General features: G+C 45.6%; 7 protein-coding genes across 7 annotated transcripts; 4 read left to right on the top strand and 3 right to left on the bottom strand.

Moving 5' to 3' along the window:
• Nucleotides 1–536: 536 nt before the first annotated feature.
• TRUGW13939_01298 (uncharacterized protein) lies at nucleotides 537–1,875 on the top strand (the record flags this gene model as incomplete). Its single annotated transcript, XM_035484499.1, has 4 exons — nucleotides 537–666; nucleotides 738–1,207; nucleotides 1,262–1,554; nucleotides 1,614–1,875. 4 exons carry the CDS (start codon nucleotides 537–539, stop codon nucleotides 1,873–1,875), a joined length of 1,155 nt encoding a protein of 384 aa, XP_035340392.1.
• Nucleotides 1,876–4,176: 2,301 nt separating this feature from the next.
• On the bottom strand, nucleotides 4,177–5,943 carry TRUGW13939_01297 (uncharacterized protein; the record flags this gene model as incomplete). Its single annotated transcript, XM_035484498.1, has 6 exons — nucleotides 4,177–4,737; nucleotides 4,796–5,074; nucleotides 5,132–5,188; nucleotides 5,243–5,480; nucleotides 5,547–5,703; nucleotides 5,772–5,943. 6 exons carry the CDS (start codon nucleotides 5,941–5,943, stop codon nucleotides 4,177–4,179), a joined length of 1,464 nt encoding a protein of 487 aa, XP_035340391.1.
• Nucleotides 5,944–6,606: 663 nt separating this feature from the next.
• Nucleotides 6,607–10,731, top strand: TRUGW13939_01296 (uncharacterized protein; the record flags this gene model as incomplete). The annotated part of the gene is made up of 5 exons (XM_035484497.1): nucleotides 6,607–7,301; nucleotides 7,353–7,701; nucleotides 7,768–8,059; nucleotides 8,147–8,441; nucleotides 8,865–10,731. 5 exons carry the CDS (start codon nucleotides 6,607–6,609, stop codon nucleotides 10,729–10,731), a joined length of 3,498 nt encoding a protein of 1,165 aa, XP_035340390.1.
• Nucleotides 10,732–11,236: 505 nt separating this feature from the next.
• TRUGW13939_01295 (uncharacterized protein) lies at nucleotides 11,237–12,810 on the top strand (the record flags this gene model as incomplete). Its single annotated transcript, XM_035484496.1, has 3 exons — nucleotides 11,237–11,707; nucleotides 11,804–12,475; nucleotides 12,547–12,810. The coding sequence occupies 3 exons, from the start codon at nucleotides 11,237–11,239 to the stop codon at nucleotides 12,808–12,810; spliced, it is 1,407 nt and encodes a 468-aa protein (XP_035340389.1).
• An 874-nt stretch (nucleotides 12,811–13,684) lies between these two features.
• Nucleotides 13,685–15,517, bottom strand: TRUGW13939_01294 (uncharacterized protein; the record flags this gene model as incomplete). The annotated part of the gene is made up of 3 exons (XM_035484495.1): nucleotides 13,685–14,644; nucleotides 14,707–15,420; nucleotides 15,512–15,517. The coding sequence occupies 3 exons, from the start codon at nucleotides 15,515–15,517 to the stop codon at nucleotides 13,685–13,687; spliced, it is 1,680 nt and encodes a 559-aa protein (XP_035340388.1).
• Nucleotides 15,518–16,140: 623 nt separating this feature from the next.
• Nucleotides 16,141–16,971, top strand: TRUGW13939_01293 (uncharacterized protein; the record flags this gene model as incomplete). Its single annotated transcript, XM_035484494.1, has 1 exon — nucleotides 16,141–16,971. One exon carries the CDS (start codon nucleotides 16,141–16,143, stop codon nucleotides 16,969–16,971), a length of 831 nt encoding a protein of 276 aa, XP_035340387.1.
• A 400-nt stretch (nucleotides 16,972–17,371) lies between these two features.
• TRUGW13939_01292 (uncharacterized protein) lies at nucleotides 17,372–17,905 on the bottom strand (the record flags this gene model as incomplete). Its single annotated transcript, XM_035484493.1, has 2 exons — nucleotides 17,372–17,443; nucleotides 17,492–17,905. The coding sequence occupies 2 exons, from the start codon at nucleotides 17,903–17,905 to the stop codon at nucleotides 17,372–17,374; spliced, it is 486 nt and encodes a 161-aa protein (XP_035340386.1).
• Between the last annotated feature and the right edge of the window lie 654 nt (nucleotides 17,906–18,559).

Below are 18,559 nucleotides of genomic sequence, written 5' to 3'. Positions count from 1 at the left end.
CCTAACAGTACAAAACACACCCCGCTGAGTTGTCCGGGCTCCGCTCGTGGTATGGGGCGCTGTAAGGATTTCTTTGGTGGTGTTTTGAATGAATGACATCGGCTAACGTTGATATTTTGCTGGGTGGCCCGATTAGGGCATGAAATCGTGTCGGTACCCGATTTGGAAATAACCTCCCAATGCGGTTAGATTGAACACAAACGCGCATCAATTGATGGTGGTTCAATGTGATTAGGCAAAAATACACAAGTACGCACTTCGATCTGAGATCTATCGTTATTCTGTCGATACTTTAAACTATCATGGGGCTAATTAAACGCCAGATTCCGTGGCCTCTCAGGATGAGCAGGACAACAACGTGGCGTCACGGGCGGATAATGGTGAATTTAATTGCCCGCCACCAAAAAGCTTGCTGCCGATGTAACATGTCGCACGTGCAATTCTGTGGACCTCAGTCACAAAAACTATTAATACAGCTACATGCTCAAAAAATCATACAGGCCACCATTGTTGCATTTGGTCAGCTGGTTATAAACATGCGCTCCGTCGTGTTTGGATTCATTTGCGGCACCTGCGCCTCAGCATTGTCGATTCCGAAGCCCCTTCGCTTCACTGATAATGGAACATTTCAGATTTCTTTGTTCTCGGACCTGCATTATGGTGAAGGTACGCTATAGATTTTGTTGATAAATATTGGTGTCAAGACTGGTCGCTGTTGACTTATCGCTCCTTGCTAGCCGAGGATTTGGATTGGGGCCCCCAGCAGGATATTAACTCAACACGCGTTATGAACACGATCTTAGACGTCGAAGATCCACAACTAGTCGTGCTCAATGGGGACTTGATCACCGGAGAAAACACATTTCAGCATAATTCTACCAGCTATGTTGATATTATCGTAAAGCCTTTGGTTGCCCGCGGTTTATCATGGGCTTCGACATATGGAAATCATGATAGCCAGTTCAACTTGTCCAGACAAGGAATCTTTGAGCGCGAAAAGCTGTATTCGAATAGTTTGACTGGGCGCATGGTCTGGACGCACGACTCGGGAGTCTCAAATTATTTTTTGCCGGTGTACTCTTCCGACGAAACAGACTTGGTTCCACAAGCCATCTTGTGGTTTTTCGACAGCCGTGGCGGGGGTGAGTATCAGAGGGAAGATGCGCAAGGGAATGGGGTCCCTATTTCCGATTATGTGAGCCATTCGGTAAGTAAATATTTGTTTTAATGGTAGATTTTAGGATATATTGACAAAAGTTAGGTTGTAAACTGGTTCAAGGACACAAATAAGGCACTTACTCGGCTCCATGGCCGAACTATCCCGTCTCTTGCATTTGTACACATTCCTACAACGGCCATGCTGGCATTTCAACAAGGCCCTGGAGTAGACAAGAATAGAGAGCCAGGAATAAATGACGACAATCCCTTGGCTGCGCAAGGCCCTTCGGACGGATCTCTCAACTACACTGGGCAAGACAAACCTTTTATGAGGGCGTTGGTAGAAACTCCTGGGTTGCTTGCCGTCTTCAGCGGTCATGACCACGGTGATGATTGGTCAGTATTCACATCTCATAGGTTTTGTTCTGTCTTCTGATGAGATATTCGAAACCTAGGTGTTTTAAATGGGATTCGAGTCTTCCAGGAATGGACATTTCGGGCAATGGAATAGATCTATGCTTTGATCGACATAGTGGATACGGAGGGTACGGCACCTGGACCCGTGGTTCTCGTCAGATTTTGCTGGATCAACATGCAGTAGAATCACACACAAGAACTTGGGTTCGACTTGAGGATGAGTCGGTTTCTAGTGCTGTAGTACTGAATTCGACGTATGGACGAGATGAATATCCTGCAGTGCTTGATACGGATACATGATAGCAAAAAAGCATAACATCGAACATCCATAGTGACTAGGGTGACCGTCCGGTGAAGAGAAAAATCTGTTCTTTTGTTTTTCTCCTTTATTGGTCGCTTTTGTGTTTTGATTTCCTCCCTAAAGATACTTAAGTTACTCCAAAAGTAGTTCCTTTCACTCTGTCGACGGATATCATTTTCTCGTATAGACTGGGCTATTGTTTTGATGTCGACCAGTATGTCTCTGACAATGACTGAACTCTCCAGGTCGTAACCCACGACACGTGAAAGTGCTATGTTGACGTTTTCGATTATGGATTGCGCTGGCGAATGAGACAGCAAAAGGGTTTGACGTTAGCGTGTATTGATTTAGGCGATTATTGCTGTAGCGCGCTTGTAAAATCATCACATCATGACCAGGCTTCATCTAGCGTCCACAAATTCGGGTGGGTGGTCGGCGATAATGAGGGTATGATTAAGTATATGTTCACATAATTAGAGCATATGACAACACGAACCACCTTTCTATGTGGTTTTTACTACTGTTAATGATTGAAAATACTTTAATAAAGCAATAATAGTTCACCGGTATTGTTAGTATAACTCCTCGCCTCCGATTGTGGGACCCTTAGGGACACCTCGGTATGTATGGAGTACCGTCGGTCATTTCCCCCACCAGCTCGGCGACAGCAGAGGTATTTTCGGGGGGGGGGGGGGGGGGGGGGTTAAAATTATTGGGGCGTGATCTGTTACTCCCAAGAAGCACGTTTTATGGTGGATCGAATGGTTTCACAGATAGCTTGCTTTGTGTACTGAGGTGGCAGTTGTATGACAGTGAAAATGTCTAACCAAAGCCCTGTTTTATCATGAACTTGAAAAATAAATAGATCGTTTTAAAAACAATTTAATTGTATTAAGATAACTGTAGAGTAGAGAAATCTACCGAGGTAAAGATGTATTTGAAAATGACGTTTCTTTATACACCAGGTTGACGAAGAAGGGGGCCAACGATCTGTAACGACGAGTAGACATGCTAACTGTCGCTAATCGATACTGTAAACGGATGGTATTCTGTATAATAAGAAATTTCATTTGAGATGATATTTCGGACGTCGGCTACCATGTGGAAGAAGCTTATATATATTTGTCGGTTGGGCATCGGAAGAATATACGCAGTACTCGCCGATTCCCATATGTACGCCTCATTGGATTTTTCTACCAATAACTACCGAAAGTCACGTTGTACCGGTGGGCTCTTTTGCATCCAAATGTCGACACAAGAGGCATTAACATGGGCGTCACATATATTTTAACTATAAATCATTATTTCCTTGTATCGATGTACCATAGTCAGGCTTTTAAATGATAGCGTTTTTGCACGTTGGAAATTACACGCTGAGGTTACGGTGAACCTCAGAAGTGTAACTAATTAATTTGAGAATGACCATCCTTATATGTCACGCCAATGAGCACAGTGCTGTCATGAATGGTGTCAGCGTTTCTATATTCCTAGATGTCTCATACTCGGCCACTCAACTGTAGGTTGTTCCGTCGTAGATATAGTGGATTCGAATTCAGTTACATCTCTTCCTGCACTTATCGACCTGACTGTCAACTATTTGATCTCTCTACGAGGTGATGGGCGATTAAAGACCTACATAATAACCGAACTACCGACTTTTTACACCCCTGTTCCAGTTGACCCCTACTAAGGTTACCTCAAAGTATTACTCTGTACAGTGCTTACATAGGTGTGCTTCGGAGAGTTTTCAATGGGCGAAAATAATACGCAATTCCACCGACGACTCACGACACCAAGCCTTGGCAACTGAAGAAGGGGGTCTGGAGATCTGAAACCAATTACTAGATTTGTATATTTTTAGGCAATATAAACGACTCAGAACACCCTTCTAGCAAGTATTTTTGCTGCCATAGAGCTTTCTGCCACCGATCTGTCCTTTAGGTTCCTGCCCTGTAATTGTATAGTTGCCATGCTTTCACCATCAAGGACCAACTTAGATAAGTTAGAAGAATTAATTCCATATAGTAACTTGGAAATCATTAAACTGGAGTTGGACAGTATGTAGATTTTGATGATGGAGGTTGAAGTTTTGAAATGATCCATATCAATTGATGCTATCCTCTTCTATTCAGGGGATAAATATCTGGCATTGCATTCACAAAGTGATTCAGTATATTGTAACCTTTTCTATATAAAGTCTGATATTAATAACATTTGACGTAATAATCTATTAATTTCTTGCCACTAGATGATATAACATGTCTCTCGTCTCCAGTTGTGCGAATTCCGGGAAAACAACGTTACACGGCATACCGGAAATCGGGATTTTTTTCCATGCCTACAACCGGGCCAATCTCTCCTCTTTCAAGTTTCTTGTTTAAACCGACGTAAACCTGTCTCATGGCGAGCAGGCCAACCAAAAGAAGACCCTGGCATATAGCGACTGCAATCAGTGCCGGCTTGTAGACTGGCTGATACTCATCGCGAAACAGTGCACTTGACAGAATTCCACCGATATTCTGTCCACCGATGAATAGACCCAATGCAACTGCCCTGGCAGATGCGCTAGTGAGATTGCTGCTCATCCATAGCGGCATCAGAAGCTCGGGCATGTATGTACCAAAGGTAATCAGATACGTGATAAAGTAGCCAACACGGGTGTGGTGGACGAGATCAAGGGTAGCAAGCAAGATGAATCCAATCATGGATACAACCAGTGTACAGAACGAGACGAGCGCCCGTTGCTGGTATCGATCGGATATCCAACATGAAACGATTTGCACAGCGGCAGCGACCAGGTTAGGTCCCACCGTATACAAATTTGCCTTGGGTGTTGATGTTGCGATTCGTTTTACCATAGTCTATGGAATGTGTTAGATACTGCAACATCACCAAAAACATTTTGTAGTAGATGCATACCGGGAGGAAATTAGAAGAACTCGCTACCCCGACGCCGCATAGGAATGCCATGGCTGCGAAAGCCCAGACGTGCCAATTGCCAAACACAGCGAGCCCGGCCTTCCAGGAGATTTTGCCAACACCTTCATCGGTCGATTCCTTGAGCAGTCTCAATTCAGCTACTCGACGCTCCTCTGGAGTAAACCACCGCGAGTTGGTGTCTCGAGGAAGGACAAAAAAGACGAGCACTGAAAGCCCGACTGTCATGCCGCCTTCTATGAGGAAGAGATATTGCCAGCCCTGTTCTATGTTAGTTTTCTAGCTTCGTGCTTTTTTGTCCGCTGAATTTGGCCTTACACTTAAAGATCGGTGCCATTGCGACACATCCCACGCAATAAGACCACTGGTTGCACCCTATTCCATGTTAACATTGTTGCACAATCCTATTCAGTAATCGTTGGACCTTACAGCAATGAAACCAGTAAACCCCCACGCTGCTGTCCTCAATGCAAGTTCCTTTCGTGTGTAAAATAAGGAGTAGTAAAGGTATACGCAAGGCATATAGCTTGCTTCCACGATCCCGATGACGATGCGAACCCCAAGTAACCCGCCAAAGTTCTTGGTAGAAGCAGTGATCATAGAAAGGGCGCCCCATGTCAACATCATCAGAGGAATGACACGCGCTGGATTGAAGCGTTTAGCTAAACTGTGGCATAATCAGCAGGCGCTCTCCCAGCAATTTTTTCTTTTTTTTTTTTTCGATGGTGCATACAGAGCTGCTGGGATATTGCAAATCCCATAAGGTATGTAAAATAAAATCAGAACCAGTGAGAACTCGTTGTTGACAAGACCGAGGTCTGTTTGAATGCCCATAGTCTTCGCATTACCCAAATTCGCTCGGTCAAGGGTGTGAGTGTAGTAAACCAGAGCTGAGCACATTAATTAATATCATTGCCTTTTTTATCTCAAACAAAAATCATATCAATTTTAAACGTACCGCACATCGGAAGTATGAAAAGATCAAACTTGCGGACCAGAGACCTCTCGATCTTTGGATCAATATACTCGTCTGCGGGGTTATTGCTGCCAGCCGTCACATTGGCATCTTTCTCCGGATCCGATGGCACAGATTGCACACTGGGGGTGCCTGTGGTTTTCACCTCGGCCATTATGAATAAACACGGAAACAAGTCCCAATGTAGATAGGTGAGAGGAAAGCTATCATGTATGCATCAATTCAATGCTGATACAGGCTAATTTTTTTTTATCTGCATAACGGGTTAGATAGATCGAAATATAAATACATTCAATTGATAGCCAGACATTGTTGACATATCGTTAGATTTCATCAAATTTGGTGTCGCGCAATCAATTGAACGATGTCGCAATTCGCCACAGGGAACATTTTCCATCTAGAAACCCCGAAACTTGACTCATTTAACGCGGTGGCCCAGAAATATTTGACGCCTACCGCGTGAAAACTCGAGAGAGGAGTCGTGTGGGGATATCCTGGCTCGGCGACTCGGCGACTCGGGTCTATAATAGACTAGCCATTGTCAGGTCACTTTGGCCAGTCCGCTAATTATCACCAGGAACATGACTCGTTCAGCACAATGAATTAATTTACAATCATCATGGCGTGATAGGGTGTCCATACTTTGGCAATGGCTATTATCGCACCAACTGTCATATACTATTATTCTACGGCTTTGCCCACCTCGTTATTGATGGCGAGGGTTGAATCGACGAATTAATACTCTATCCAGCTTATTGACGTCTTGGACGGAGAAATAATACGCGTTAAAAGCTATTGTTGACCAGTTGACAAAATCATGGCCAACATGATTCGCTCCTTCGAGGAAATAGAAGCCTCACTATTTAACATTACAACCACGGGTCTTTTACGCTACCTCCAAGGGATCGCCGTTGTCATTGCAGCATTCGCCCTCATAAACGAATTATATCGCTGGTCCGTTCGCATTAATGGCATCCCAGGCCCTAGAGGCATTCCATTAGTCGGAAATCTTCGCCAAATCAAAAACACATCCCCTCCAGAGCAGTACCGTCTATGGTCTCTTAAATACGGGCCACTTTTCCAGATCCAGCTCGGAAATGTGCCTATTCTCGTCATAAACACCGCTGAAGTTGCGAAAAATTTGCTCATCCGTGAGAGTGCAGCTTTCAACTCTAGACCGTTGTTTTATGTCTTTCACAAGTTTGTCAGCAAAGAAATTGCCAGCATAGGCACCAGTCCGTGGGATGAGAGCTGCAAGAAGAGGCGAAAAGCAGCAGCATCTGCACTGAATGTTATTCAGGTGGATTCATATGCGCCGGTCCGTATTACACCCTTTTTTAACCTACGGGTTACTAACCTTTTTCTTACTCGGCAGATATTGAGACTCGAGTCTAGTGAGTTTATAGAAGAATTAAAACAAGCATGCAATAATGGCAAAACGGCAATCAATTTCCTTCCGTTTGCTCGTCGATTTTCGATGAACTTGTCTTTGACATTAAATTACGGCACTCGGTAAGTTTTCAATCGATCTATATATGCAAAGAAGGCTAACATGTCATACAGAGCATCCAATCAGAAAAATTTCGATGGAAACCCGCTGATCAACGAAATCAACGCGGTTGAGTCTGAAGTTGGCAAATATCGCTCGACATCCAGCAACATTAAGAATTACGTGCCTCTTTTCCGCCTACTAGATCCGTTAATATTGATGCTACCGGGAAATTCTTTGCAGAAGGCATTGGATATCGGTAGGCGGCGGCTACGGTACCATGCGGCATTGTTAGACACGCTCAAATCAGAGATCAGCAACGATGAAGACAAGCCGTGCATTCAAGGGAATATGCTTAAGAACCCGGAGACAAAGAATTTAACTGATATGGAGCGGTTAAGCGTTAGCCTCAGTATCATGGCAGTGAGTCCCCCTGTTTCTACCGGTGTGTATCAAGTCATAGGAAAGCAGACTCTAAAAACAAATTAGGGAGCCGACAGCAACACGCCAACGGTGGCGTGGGGAATCACATTCCTTGCCCATAACCCTGCCATCCAGGAGAAGGCATTTCAGGAAATTAAGAAATCTCGCGTTCTTGAATCCGACCCGTTCGGGAATGGCAAAGTTCCATATGTTGACGCAGTCACAAAGGAGCTAAGCAGGTACTACAGCATTCTTCGTCTGGCAATGCCAAAGGAGGTCACCGAACCTGTGGTCTATAATGGGGTTACTATACCGAAAGGGACCATGGTCATGCTGAATTCTTGGGCGTGTAATCGGGGTAACTATAACTACCACCCTTGTCGATTCAAATGCGCACAAGAAACACAAATTCAGGTACTGGGAGCTAATTCAATATAATGTTTAGATGACGCTCTTTTTGACGAGCCTTTCTCTTTCATTCCCGAGCGCTGGCTCCAGAATGAAGACTCCCAAGCGCATCAGTTTGCCTTCGGCATGGGGTCACGAATGTGCGTCGCATCGCACCTAGCCCATAAAGCTTTATATCTCGCCTTTTTACATTTAATCGCGCACTTTGAGATCCTACCTTCGACCTCTAGCGAGCCCTCAAGCATTGCGGACCCTATTGACGGTGCCCACGACGGTGCAACTGTTTCCACGTCCCCGAAGAATGAACACGCAAGATTTGTGGCCCGTAAGGAGTTTTCAATTTGATTGTCCGTTTTGAGCATTATCTCAGCATTATCAATGGATATCATAATTCAAAAAAGCAGACCATGGTTCACTATGACAGCTAAACCTAGAATTGTCAATTATTACCGAATGCGGTAATTAACGGTGTCGGGCGACTCGCCGAACCGCCGCACGCTATGCGCGACTCCAATGGCGTGATAGTGTCTTATCTGTTCCCCTCAATCATCTTAAATCGATGAGGACGGGGGGGAAATATTTATTGATATACTACTCCATACTAGAAACACATATACGTTGTAACGCCGAATCGGGCATTTCCATCCTTTGCTCGCGAAATATTAATCCAATAATGCTGCTATGCCGCCGTACTTTCGGGATAAGCCGAGACAGCCTCGCCCCGCGGCGCTCGCATGCACCGAATGCCGCCGTAGACACCTCAAGTGCGATGCCCGTATACCGATTTGCGCGCGGTGTATGGAGTCGGGCTATCACTGTTCTTATTTGAAATCTCGACGAGGTGGGAAACGAAAATACTCGGCTGTGACAATCGACGTCTCCAACGCGGAAGAAAATGATGATGACGACGAGCTTCACGGAGTCCTGACTCCCCCTTCAGGGGATTTGCAGACAAATGTGTCACCAGCGACCACGTTGCCACACCCAGGTCGCCCATGGATAAGCGACAGCGACCTTCGCAATAATAGTGCTATTGTTGCTAGCTCTCCAGCAGCCATTACACAGCATCAACCCATCTCATCTCCGCAGTCTCTTCCATCACTGCAAGTGTCCCGCGTTTTACCCAACAATGCGACAACCCGGAGTCCAGCAGAAGATACCCTCTTCGAACTATACTACGAAAATTTCCACCGGACTCACCCAATACTTTTGCCAAAACGAGTATATGACAGCGGCCGACAATATCCTCGCTATCTGAGTTCAGTGGTGCAGTATATCGGTAGCCATTATTCGGTCATGTCGAGCTCGGCTTTGCGGGCCCTTGCCGTCACAGAACTGGTCCAAATATCGGGGAACAATCATTCGTTACCCGTCGTGCAGGCAAAACTACTGTTTGCAATCGTTCTTTACAGCGATGGGGATGTTGACGAGGCTCGGAAGTGGCTATCAGAAGCCATACACGTGGCTGTCAGCTTGGGAATGAATAAAAAATCCTTTGCGGATTTCTACCACGTCCAGCAAGGAGCAGAGCTCGAGGCGGAAAGTGCGAGGAGAACATGGTGGGAATTATACGTCTTAGATGGACTAATTTCAGCACTTGATCACAGGGGCGTGTCAAATTTTAGCATGAGCATTATCTCATGTGATGTTGAGATGCCCTGTGAGGAAGCTATATATGCAGAAGGCAAACCTATTCCTCCTCCCTCATCACGGCAAGAACTCGAGTCCCGCATCTTTAACTGGGAAGACGACGAAGAACATGACAGTGACGGATATACAAGTATACACAAAAGTAGGGTTTTATCATCATTCACCTACCGCGTCGATGCCATAGATCTTCTGGCACAGGTCTTGGCCGTGAGAGATCCAAATCGTGCACGTCGCGATAAAACACAAGCAGTTGACAATACTCTCGCAAGCTGGGCGCATTATCTTCCCACTAGCAAAGCTGTTATTGTTAATGCCTATGGAGAAATTGATGAGATGTTGTTGCAAGCACATATGATGGTACAGCTTGCTGTTATTCTCCTTCACTTTCCGCGGAGTAACCTTGCCCTGGATTGTTCTTCACTCCATGGGGGCAATGTTGATATTGGCCTACTTTACGGTCCCCTGTCTCAAAAGCTTCCACCTTCATCCACGAGGCACATTCATGGAATAAAGGCAACAGAGGCTTCAAAGCGCCTATCAAATCTTTTCTCTCTTTGCACATCGATGCAAAAACACAGCCCCCTGTTTATGTTCAGCCTTGCTCTTTGCGGCGTTGTTCAGCTCGCAACATATTGTGTCCATGCCCGTCTTGATGGAGGTGTAAGCTGCCTAGATCAACATCGAGCCCGAATACGACTTATTGTTGGACTTTTGAAATCTTCCAACGACACGTGGCCGCTCTCCAAAACTATTCAACGGAGGCTTAGAAAAGTCGCTGCGAATACTTTTCACGCGAAGAAGTCGGATGTTTTACACACAGCCGTAGCACAATCATCCTCCACTGAGGCAGGCGTCATCTTACAGACAAACCCCCAACAGGAAATGATGTTTCACTTGGGAAACGAAAATGTATGGATGCCGATAGACGGCCAGTACGATCTGCCTGAATTGGCACCTTGGGTGTGGGGCTAAACATAAACACTACGTTCTTCAATGTTACTATACGCCAATTTGTAAATAATTATATGAACTACATTGGTAGTAGTAGTAGTAGGTTTCAATTACCGTCTGGTGTAGCTTCCCCTTTGTTGCGACGCTATGCAGACTCCAACAGGTTAAATACACGAATCTTGCCTCCTTATATTTTCCTGAGCCCCTACAGCTTCCGTGATTACTATATCCAACATATATACTATCCGTTGACTGCCGACGTTCTTTACTACACCCAATTGAAGAAAAGAAGCAATCCACAGCCGTGAATCGAGATGGACACAATCACGCCTTAAGACCCCGAGACACCGGTTCGCCGACGGGCCTGCATGTGCCGCGGACATAGACCGAGCATTTGCGATAAGATAAGAGATTCTATGAGGGGATGGAGCACTTGCTGTGACTTTTTACTTCAATCATAAAAATTTTACTGTAAAGCATCAGGACAGGTAGCTCCGGCTCTGAAGATTGGCCTACATCCAGGAAAATGGCCACAATCGACTCTGCTGTGAATAACGCTGCTTCGGATGTCCTTGGGGGTTCTGTTACCAATCAAGCAGTAGTTTTAGCCAGAGGACCGACATCGACATCTCGAAGAGGATGGCTCTGGGGGCTTGGTACCCTTGGAGTAATTCTTGCGAGTTCAGTTTTCAATCCTTTCAGGAGCACTCAAGAAGCTGCCATTCAGATTGATCCTACGGATTATGCTGCCCGAACCAAGCATGTGCTCAGTACGACTCCTCTTATCGATGGACATAACGACCTCCCATACCTCATTCGCTCGGAGCTAAAACATCAAATTTATAACGACAAGTTCACGTTTAACACGGGTCTTCTGAGCAACACGGATCGCAAAAAGCTCCGTGATGGAATGGTTGGTGGACAATTCTGGTCTGCATACATTCATTGTCCCAAGGACTCTTTAACCAAGAAGGATGTTCCTATAGAGGACCCTACGGTAAGCTCTCCTTGACAAATAGCTTCTATTACTGGTTGCTGTTTATTTAAAATAAAATCTTAAATTGGCAAGCGGAAACTAAAAATATTTTCGTAGTGGACACTCCGTGACACTCTCGAGCAAATAGACATTACGAAACGTTTTGTCGAGGAGTACTCTGATCTTTTTCAATACTGCACCAATTCTACCTGCGCACGCGAGGCATTTTCCAATGGTAAAATTGGAAGCTTCATTGGTATTGAAGGTGGTCATCAAATTGGTAATTCTCTTGCATCGCTCCGACAGTTCTACGATCTGGGAGCGCGGTATATCACAACGACCCACAACTGTGACAACGTATTCGGAACCGCGGCTAGCACAGTCACTGCTGGTGGCGAGGACAAAGGTCTTACTCCATTTGGAGAAGAATATGTTGACGAAATGAATCGTCTGGGTATGATGATTGATTTGTCGCACGTGTCGCATGAAACTATGCGTGATACACTACGGCTTAGCAAGGCGCCTGTGATTTTCTCACACACAGGTGCTTATGCTCTGTCGAAGGTGCTCAGATTCGCACCAGATGATGTCCTACGCGAGACTGCGGAGAAAGGGGGTGTGATTATGATAACTTTCATCAATCGCTTTCTACGTCCGGATGACCCCGATGCCGCCACCATACACGATGTTGTTGATCACATTTGGCATATTGCTCAGGTAGCCGGATGGGATCATGTTGGTGTAGGATCTGATTTTGATGGAACGCCTGTAACTCCTAGAGGACTTGAGGTACGTGCCCCTTTATCCGGATAACACTTTTAGTGATTGACCTCTTTCTGAAACTAAATTGTCGAATATAGGACGTCTCCAAGTACCCGCGCTTAGTTGAGCTTTTAATGGAACGAGGGGCCACAGACGATCAAGTTCGCAAGTTTGCCGGCGAGAACATCCTTCGTGCTTGGTCTGAAGTCGAAAAGGTCTCCGCGGCTATTCAGTCTGCTGGTAAGAAGCCAAATGAAGCGTTTTGGAATGGAAGGACATGGGTAAGGAGCGAAATGAGCCCTCCAATTATGTTCCGAGATAGCATTGGCAAACGAATTCCTAGCTATCTGGGCGACCCTTGATGGAACGAAGTTAGCCACGATAACTTGTGACATTTTCAAGCGCCAATTGAGAGCCTATTAAATACCCATCGACGAAGTTTATATTGACTGGAGCATGTTTCGAATTAACGAACTCGGAGAATATCGATTGACATTTACATGTATTTGTAATCCAGAATAAATTGGTGTGAGAAATGAAATCTTGCATCATAAAAGGGACCTCGTTTTCAACTTCACTTCTTACATTCTGTATAATGAAAATTCACACCCCATGAACTGATTTTTCCTAATGTTCACCGTTGGCAAGTGTCCACTTTCAAGTTCGAGCATCACCCGGCTAATGGCCACCATGACTTTGTAGCCATCGACACCACTGCACGGAGGCCTGTTAGCAATCATTCGATAGATTCAAAGCTGGGAGAGCACTTGGGAGAGCACTCACCATAGGGTTGAATATATACACGGGAGTACGATGCAAGAATACTCCACTAGTACATGTAAACGCAGCAAGAATCCCCATTGCAGTTGCAATATGTTTAGCCGGCCATGCTTAGTTGTATTCCAGCACGGTATTGTATATCAACAATGTCCCGACAGAACAGTCGAGTACGACCGAGGCTACTGGCGTGGTATACAAATACCAGGGAGCTAAATGCCTCGAGTATATGAAACGAAGTCATGAATACCGTTTGTAACGTATTTTCAGTCACTGTGAAAATGGGTGAAAGCATTTCAAGGTAGCTATTTTTGGTCCTTAAGTGTTCCGAAATGGCGTTGATGTCTAGCTCATCTCCCATTGCCTCATCCAGGTATGATTGGACTTCTGCGTCAGACACCACTTGCATTACGCCGAAGTTGTCGGTTATTATAATTTGGCCATTGAGATAAGTTCAATCTACTGGCTGCGAGTTATCGATTCTTCTGACATCAGACTGAAGATGTCCAAAAGATATTGTGGCTCGTCGAAAGTCCATTCAGCCAGATAGTCCATGTCTAATTGGGATCTCTCGTCTGGGGGCAGTTCCGACATATTTAATTGACTCAGGAGGGCCATGTTGGGACACAGACTCAATGGGAACGGAAACAGTTCGAGAGCGTATTGATTCATGATGCTTGGTTTCCAAGCCGAGGAGACTCCTGTTGTTTGCACCGAGATGCTGCCTGGTGGAACGCTGGAGGCTTCTAGACATTCCACTTCTCTAGTCAGCTTGCTTATATTCCTAGACACTGTCGTCGCGCCACCAAATCTTGTCTGGAGCTGCTTAATGACAGAACGAATTATATCCAATTCTTCGTGCCGGATGTCAGTCCCCGGGCCGTGCGACGGCCGATGGTAAATCTGAGGCACTGCCGATACCATGCAATAAAACGCGTCTATTGGCAACAGAAAATGAACGTGCCCGTGATAGTATATTTGCTCGTACAAGCGGGCGATGCATGATGATGCAATTATGGACAATCCTGCCGTCGACCATTCTTTACCCGAGCGGGCTTCTGACGCTTGTAACAAGATCAGTGCTGAGAAATAGATTATATGGACCTCTAATACATGCAGCCTGTATGGATTGCGTATTCCTGAGCTGTCAAACAAACGGAGGTCTTCTGGAAGCTCACGTAGCCAGGCACAAAGTGACTGAGTCAGTTTTGCCATGCCATCTTGCTTTGGCGTTAGTTTCTCTGTGCTATAGTCCGCAATTTTACCCAATATGATACATAACTGGGTAATGTGGATAAATACTCTCGAGTGGGTGTCATGCACTCCAAAATCATCTAGAGAAATGGGAGGAATGTCGCAATCTGTTGATTTAATGTTTGCTGGTCGACAAAAACAAGCGCATTGAAGTTTATCGCCAACCTATTTTTTTTTCTTATCGTTAGATGTATACACTTTCTGATAGAATATCAATCAGAACCTACAAATAAAAGCCACCAGATCCGTCGACGACAGGCGACATCGGGCTTTTTTGAATAAGATGACTTCCTATGCATCCCCATTTGAATGGCGAGTCGGATGGCTTGGCCGGTCCAGTGCCATGGACTATCCAGGGAGAGCGATTCGGACGGATTCGGACTCCATGTAGACAGGAGACACATTGCCTTCAGAACCTTCATGCTGTCCGGCTCGTGGCGGAGGTGGATGAGGGTCTTGACCTTTTCATAGAGCGACTGCGTCAGCGAGATCCCGCTGGAATCCCAGTGTCGCATTTGACTGCCGGACATACAGACAGCCTGTATCAACAGTACAGAAGCGTCCGGTCCCGAGAGCTCCTGGCGCTCAACCAAGGGAAATCGATAATAGAGATGGTCGAAAAAGGAGTCAATCAACGCTTCGCGCAATGCCGGCTTTGGTAAAACATCCGCCTCAGTCACCTTGAGAATAGCTTCTGTCGCAGGCATAATGCGATTCTGAAGGTGATCAGCTAAAGGCGTCGTCGAGGACGGCTCTTGCGGCAGAAGCATGGAATAATCTCCATAATAGCCAGCCTCTTCATCGCTTCGTGGTCCGGAATCGGCTGGAGTAAGTTCTCTCTGTGCGGACGGTATAGCCGATAGTTGTGGTGATATGGGAACGCTATTTCTGTCATCAACCAAGGCTGGCGTTGGTAGATTTCGTTGCCCATCCCTCCGAAACTGATATTTGCGAAGTATGCGCGCTCCATGCCGGGGTCTCCCCGCTTATCAGCTTTGGACCGCGATATAGGGGTTGGAAGTCTAAACATACATGCATTGCTGACCGGAGCGACTGCAGTTCTTGCAGACCCCGTCGTGACTGTCCTGGAGGTCACAGCGAACCTTTCGTTGGTGACACACAATACAGACCCTCCTTGCACGTTCCCGCAGCGGCTCTGTCATTCCTTCGATTTGGGTTGTGTTTGTCGTAAAGGTACGTCGCCTAGCCAAAGCTGCAGTCACAGTCGAGGCAGCACGCCAGAGATACGCCAAATTCCGAGGTTGTGTCTAAGTAACTCGGTCAAGGATCGCAAATCTCGGTCATGTGGAGTAGTAGGAGTCAACCTGGGGTAGTATAAGACTAATTTCATTCGGGATGTGTGCATACAGTAGAGTTAGAGTGGGTTCATATTATTATTGGCTGAGAGAAAATCCGAAATCCGAAAGAAATCCTTTCCGGGCGATTAGTCTTCCCGATTGTGGTCGCGAAATAATGTTAAAAGGAGTGACTTTTCCTATGCATTTACAGAACAAATCTCGCTGGAAAACCATTTTATTTATTTATTTAACCCTAATCCGCCTACTAGCATGGCCTCTTCTGACAAAGCGATATCAGTTCCCAAGGAGGGACTGGTTCGCCTCACATTTCTTTCAACTGGATCAGTGCGAATCCGACCAAGCATGTTATCTCAACCCGCCGACAAATGGGCCATATTGCGTCGCTTGCGTTCATTGAGTGATCGGGGTTGGACTCAATCATTGCCTGTCGGGGTTTTCATTATTCACCACCCAGAAGGAATCTTCTTATTTGACACGGGCCAGTCGCCCTGTTGCAATGACGCGGGGCATGCACCATGGGCTTCGTTCCTCAGTAATTTCTTGGCCGAATTCACCATCAGCGAGGAGGACTCTATCGTCAAGCTTCTCGCAAAACAAGGAATAAAACCATCTGACTTTAAAGCTATTGTCCTAAGCCATCTCCACGATGATCACGCTGGTGGCCTTGAAGATCTCGTTTCCGAGGCCCCAGATGTCCCCATATACGTCAGCCAAGAGCATTGGAAAGCCTTTGGTGAGAATCCACTGCTTGCTAGTTTTCAGGGTGCGTCACCCAATCACTGGCCGAAAGACTTTTCACCTCGAATCATCAACTTCGAGGATAAAGCCATTGGTCCGTGGAAACAGTCTTATTCGCTGACCGCCGATGGAGGCATTGTAGTCGTGGACACATCTGGACATGTCCCCGGCCACATCTCCATCATTATCAAAGGGCAAACTGCAGAGCATAAACCTGCCACTTACTTTTTGCCTGGAGATGCAACCTACGGGATTACCCCGTTAAGTAAAGAGGAGCCAGATGGCATCAATGATGACCCCCTGCGTGCACTGCAGAGTTTGAAGTTGATCAAAGAGTATGCTCGTCAAACTGATGTTGTGATTCTTCCTAGTCATGACCCAGACACTCCAAGGCTGCTCGCAGAATCTGTGGTATTCCGCGAGGCTCGACCCTAATCGTGGTTGGGTTTTATTCCTCTTCACTACCATATAATATAATGATCAAATGGAGATAATTTCACCATTGTTGTATTTAGTATCTTGACGCCAACTCAAGGTGTTCTATACCTACTATTTTACTGTATATAATGTTAGTAATTAGCGGAAAAGGCGTTGTTTCTGGACATCTCAGCAGCTTTCTGGAAACTGGAGTTTTTGGATGTTGATCGTTTGATTTGTTCGTTATCTCTAGCGCTGTGGTTTTTGATCACTCTTTCCTTTTATTCCCGTACTTGACTATTCTTTACATATTTCATTTCATGCAAAACACGTGGTTGGCTATTGTTTGACAAATACAATTCATTCAGCAAATAATACCATTCCTGCTATCGTCCTCCGTTACATCAGATTGCCATAACTACAGATTTGAAGAAATCTTCTTAGTATCAACCTTTTCCCATACCAACACACCGACTGTTTTGGTCCCGTCCTAGTACAGAGTCAATGAATTACTCAATGTTTTTAAACTCCGACTCACCGGAAGCGAAAACTCCTGCACCGGTTTCAAGATCAACTTGTTGTTACTGATGACCTCCCATCGTCTCACTTGTGGCTTTCCGATCCAGTTCGGGTCCAACGCAATTTCGACTTGGGTCTCCAGAAAATCTTCCTTGCCTTTGGTATACAGCTTAAATGGGCCGGAGTACGTCGTCAATATGCGCGCCGCATTCAGGACCTCATTGTCGTTCGCCTGTTGCCATGTGGCGGACTCAATCGGCTCTGAGGCAATGCGAGAGGTGAGTGTGCAAGCCATGTAATTCTCAGTAAACAAAATGCGCCCGACGGGATTCTCGCCTAGTGGCTGATAGATGGGGTCATCGTTAGGAGCTGAGGCAAGGAAGAGATCGAATGACTTGAGCGCCCAAGCACCAGTTAGAATAGAGCTCTCCATTTTGTCTGTGTTTCTTTGGTCGATGATGCTGCAGGGTATAGCTGTGAACACTGAAAGTTGCGGGACGATTTAGGACTGGGGGATTAAAAATCGCAGAGGATATTAATACCACAACCACCTTTCACATACATACGGGAATACGGAGACGAATAGCAGGAAATCATCCTATGGTTGGCCTCGGCAGTCGGGCAAATTACCGAGTAACAGTTGCTTGGTCGGAATAATGTCATGGAAAGAAGTACATGTATGCGGCCAGCTGCTAGTGTCTGGCGCATATCATTGGTAATAAATATGGGACGACAACTACCAAATCATGGAGCTCTTATGTCGTGCGCATTGTAACAGAATTATTATCAGTATAGGAGCATACGTCGGCAGTCGGCAGTATGAAATGTGATACAGACCGAATTATGCATAAGGTGAACGTTCGGCTTTCAGGCCCCCAACACAGTCGCAACGTTAATTTATTACGTTTTACTGTAATACTAGTAATTTATTAATTTTTGTTATCTTCCTTTTTCTTTTTCTTTTTCTTTTCCCCTCGTTGGCATTACGTAGGCGTAAATTACTTAAAGGTACTTTCATTACTGCTAGGTGGTTTGTTTTGCGAAGTCTCCTACAGAGCAGCACAAAAGAAAGGTGGTTTTATAGATC

The sequence above is a fragment of the Talaromyces rugulosus genome, chromosome I, assembly GCF_013368755.1.
Source record: "Talaromyces rugulosus chromosome I, complete sequence".
NCBI lineage: Eukaryota > Fungi > Ascomycota > Eurotiomycetes > Eurotiales > Trichocomaceae > Talaromyces > Talaromyces rugulosus.
Note: the sequence above shows the minus strand (reverse complement) of the source record. Positions and strands in the feature narration are given on the sequence as shown.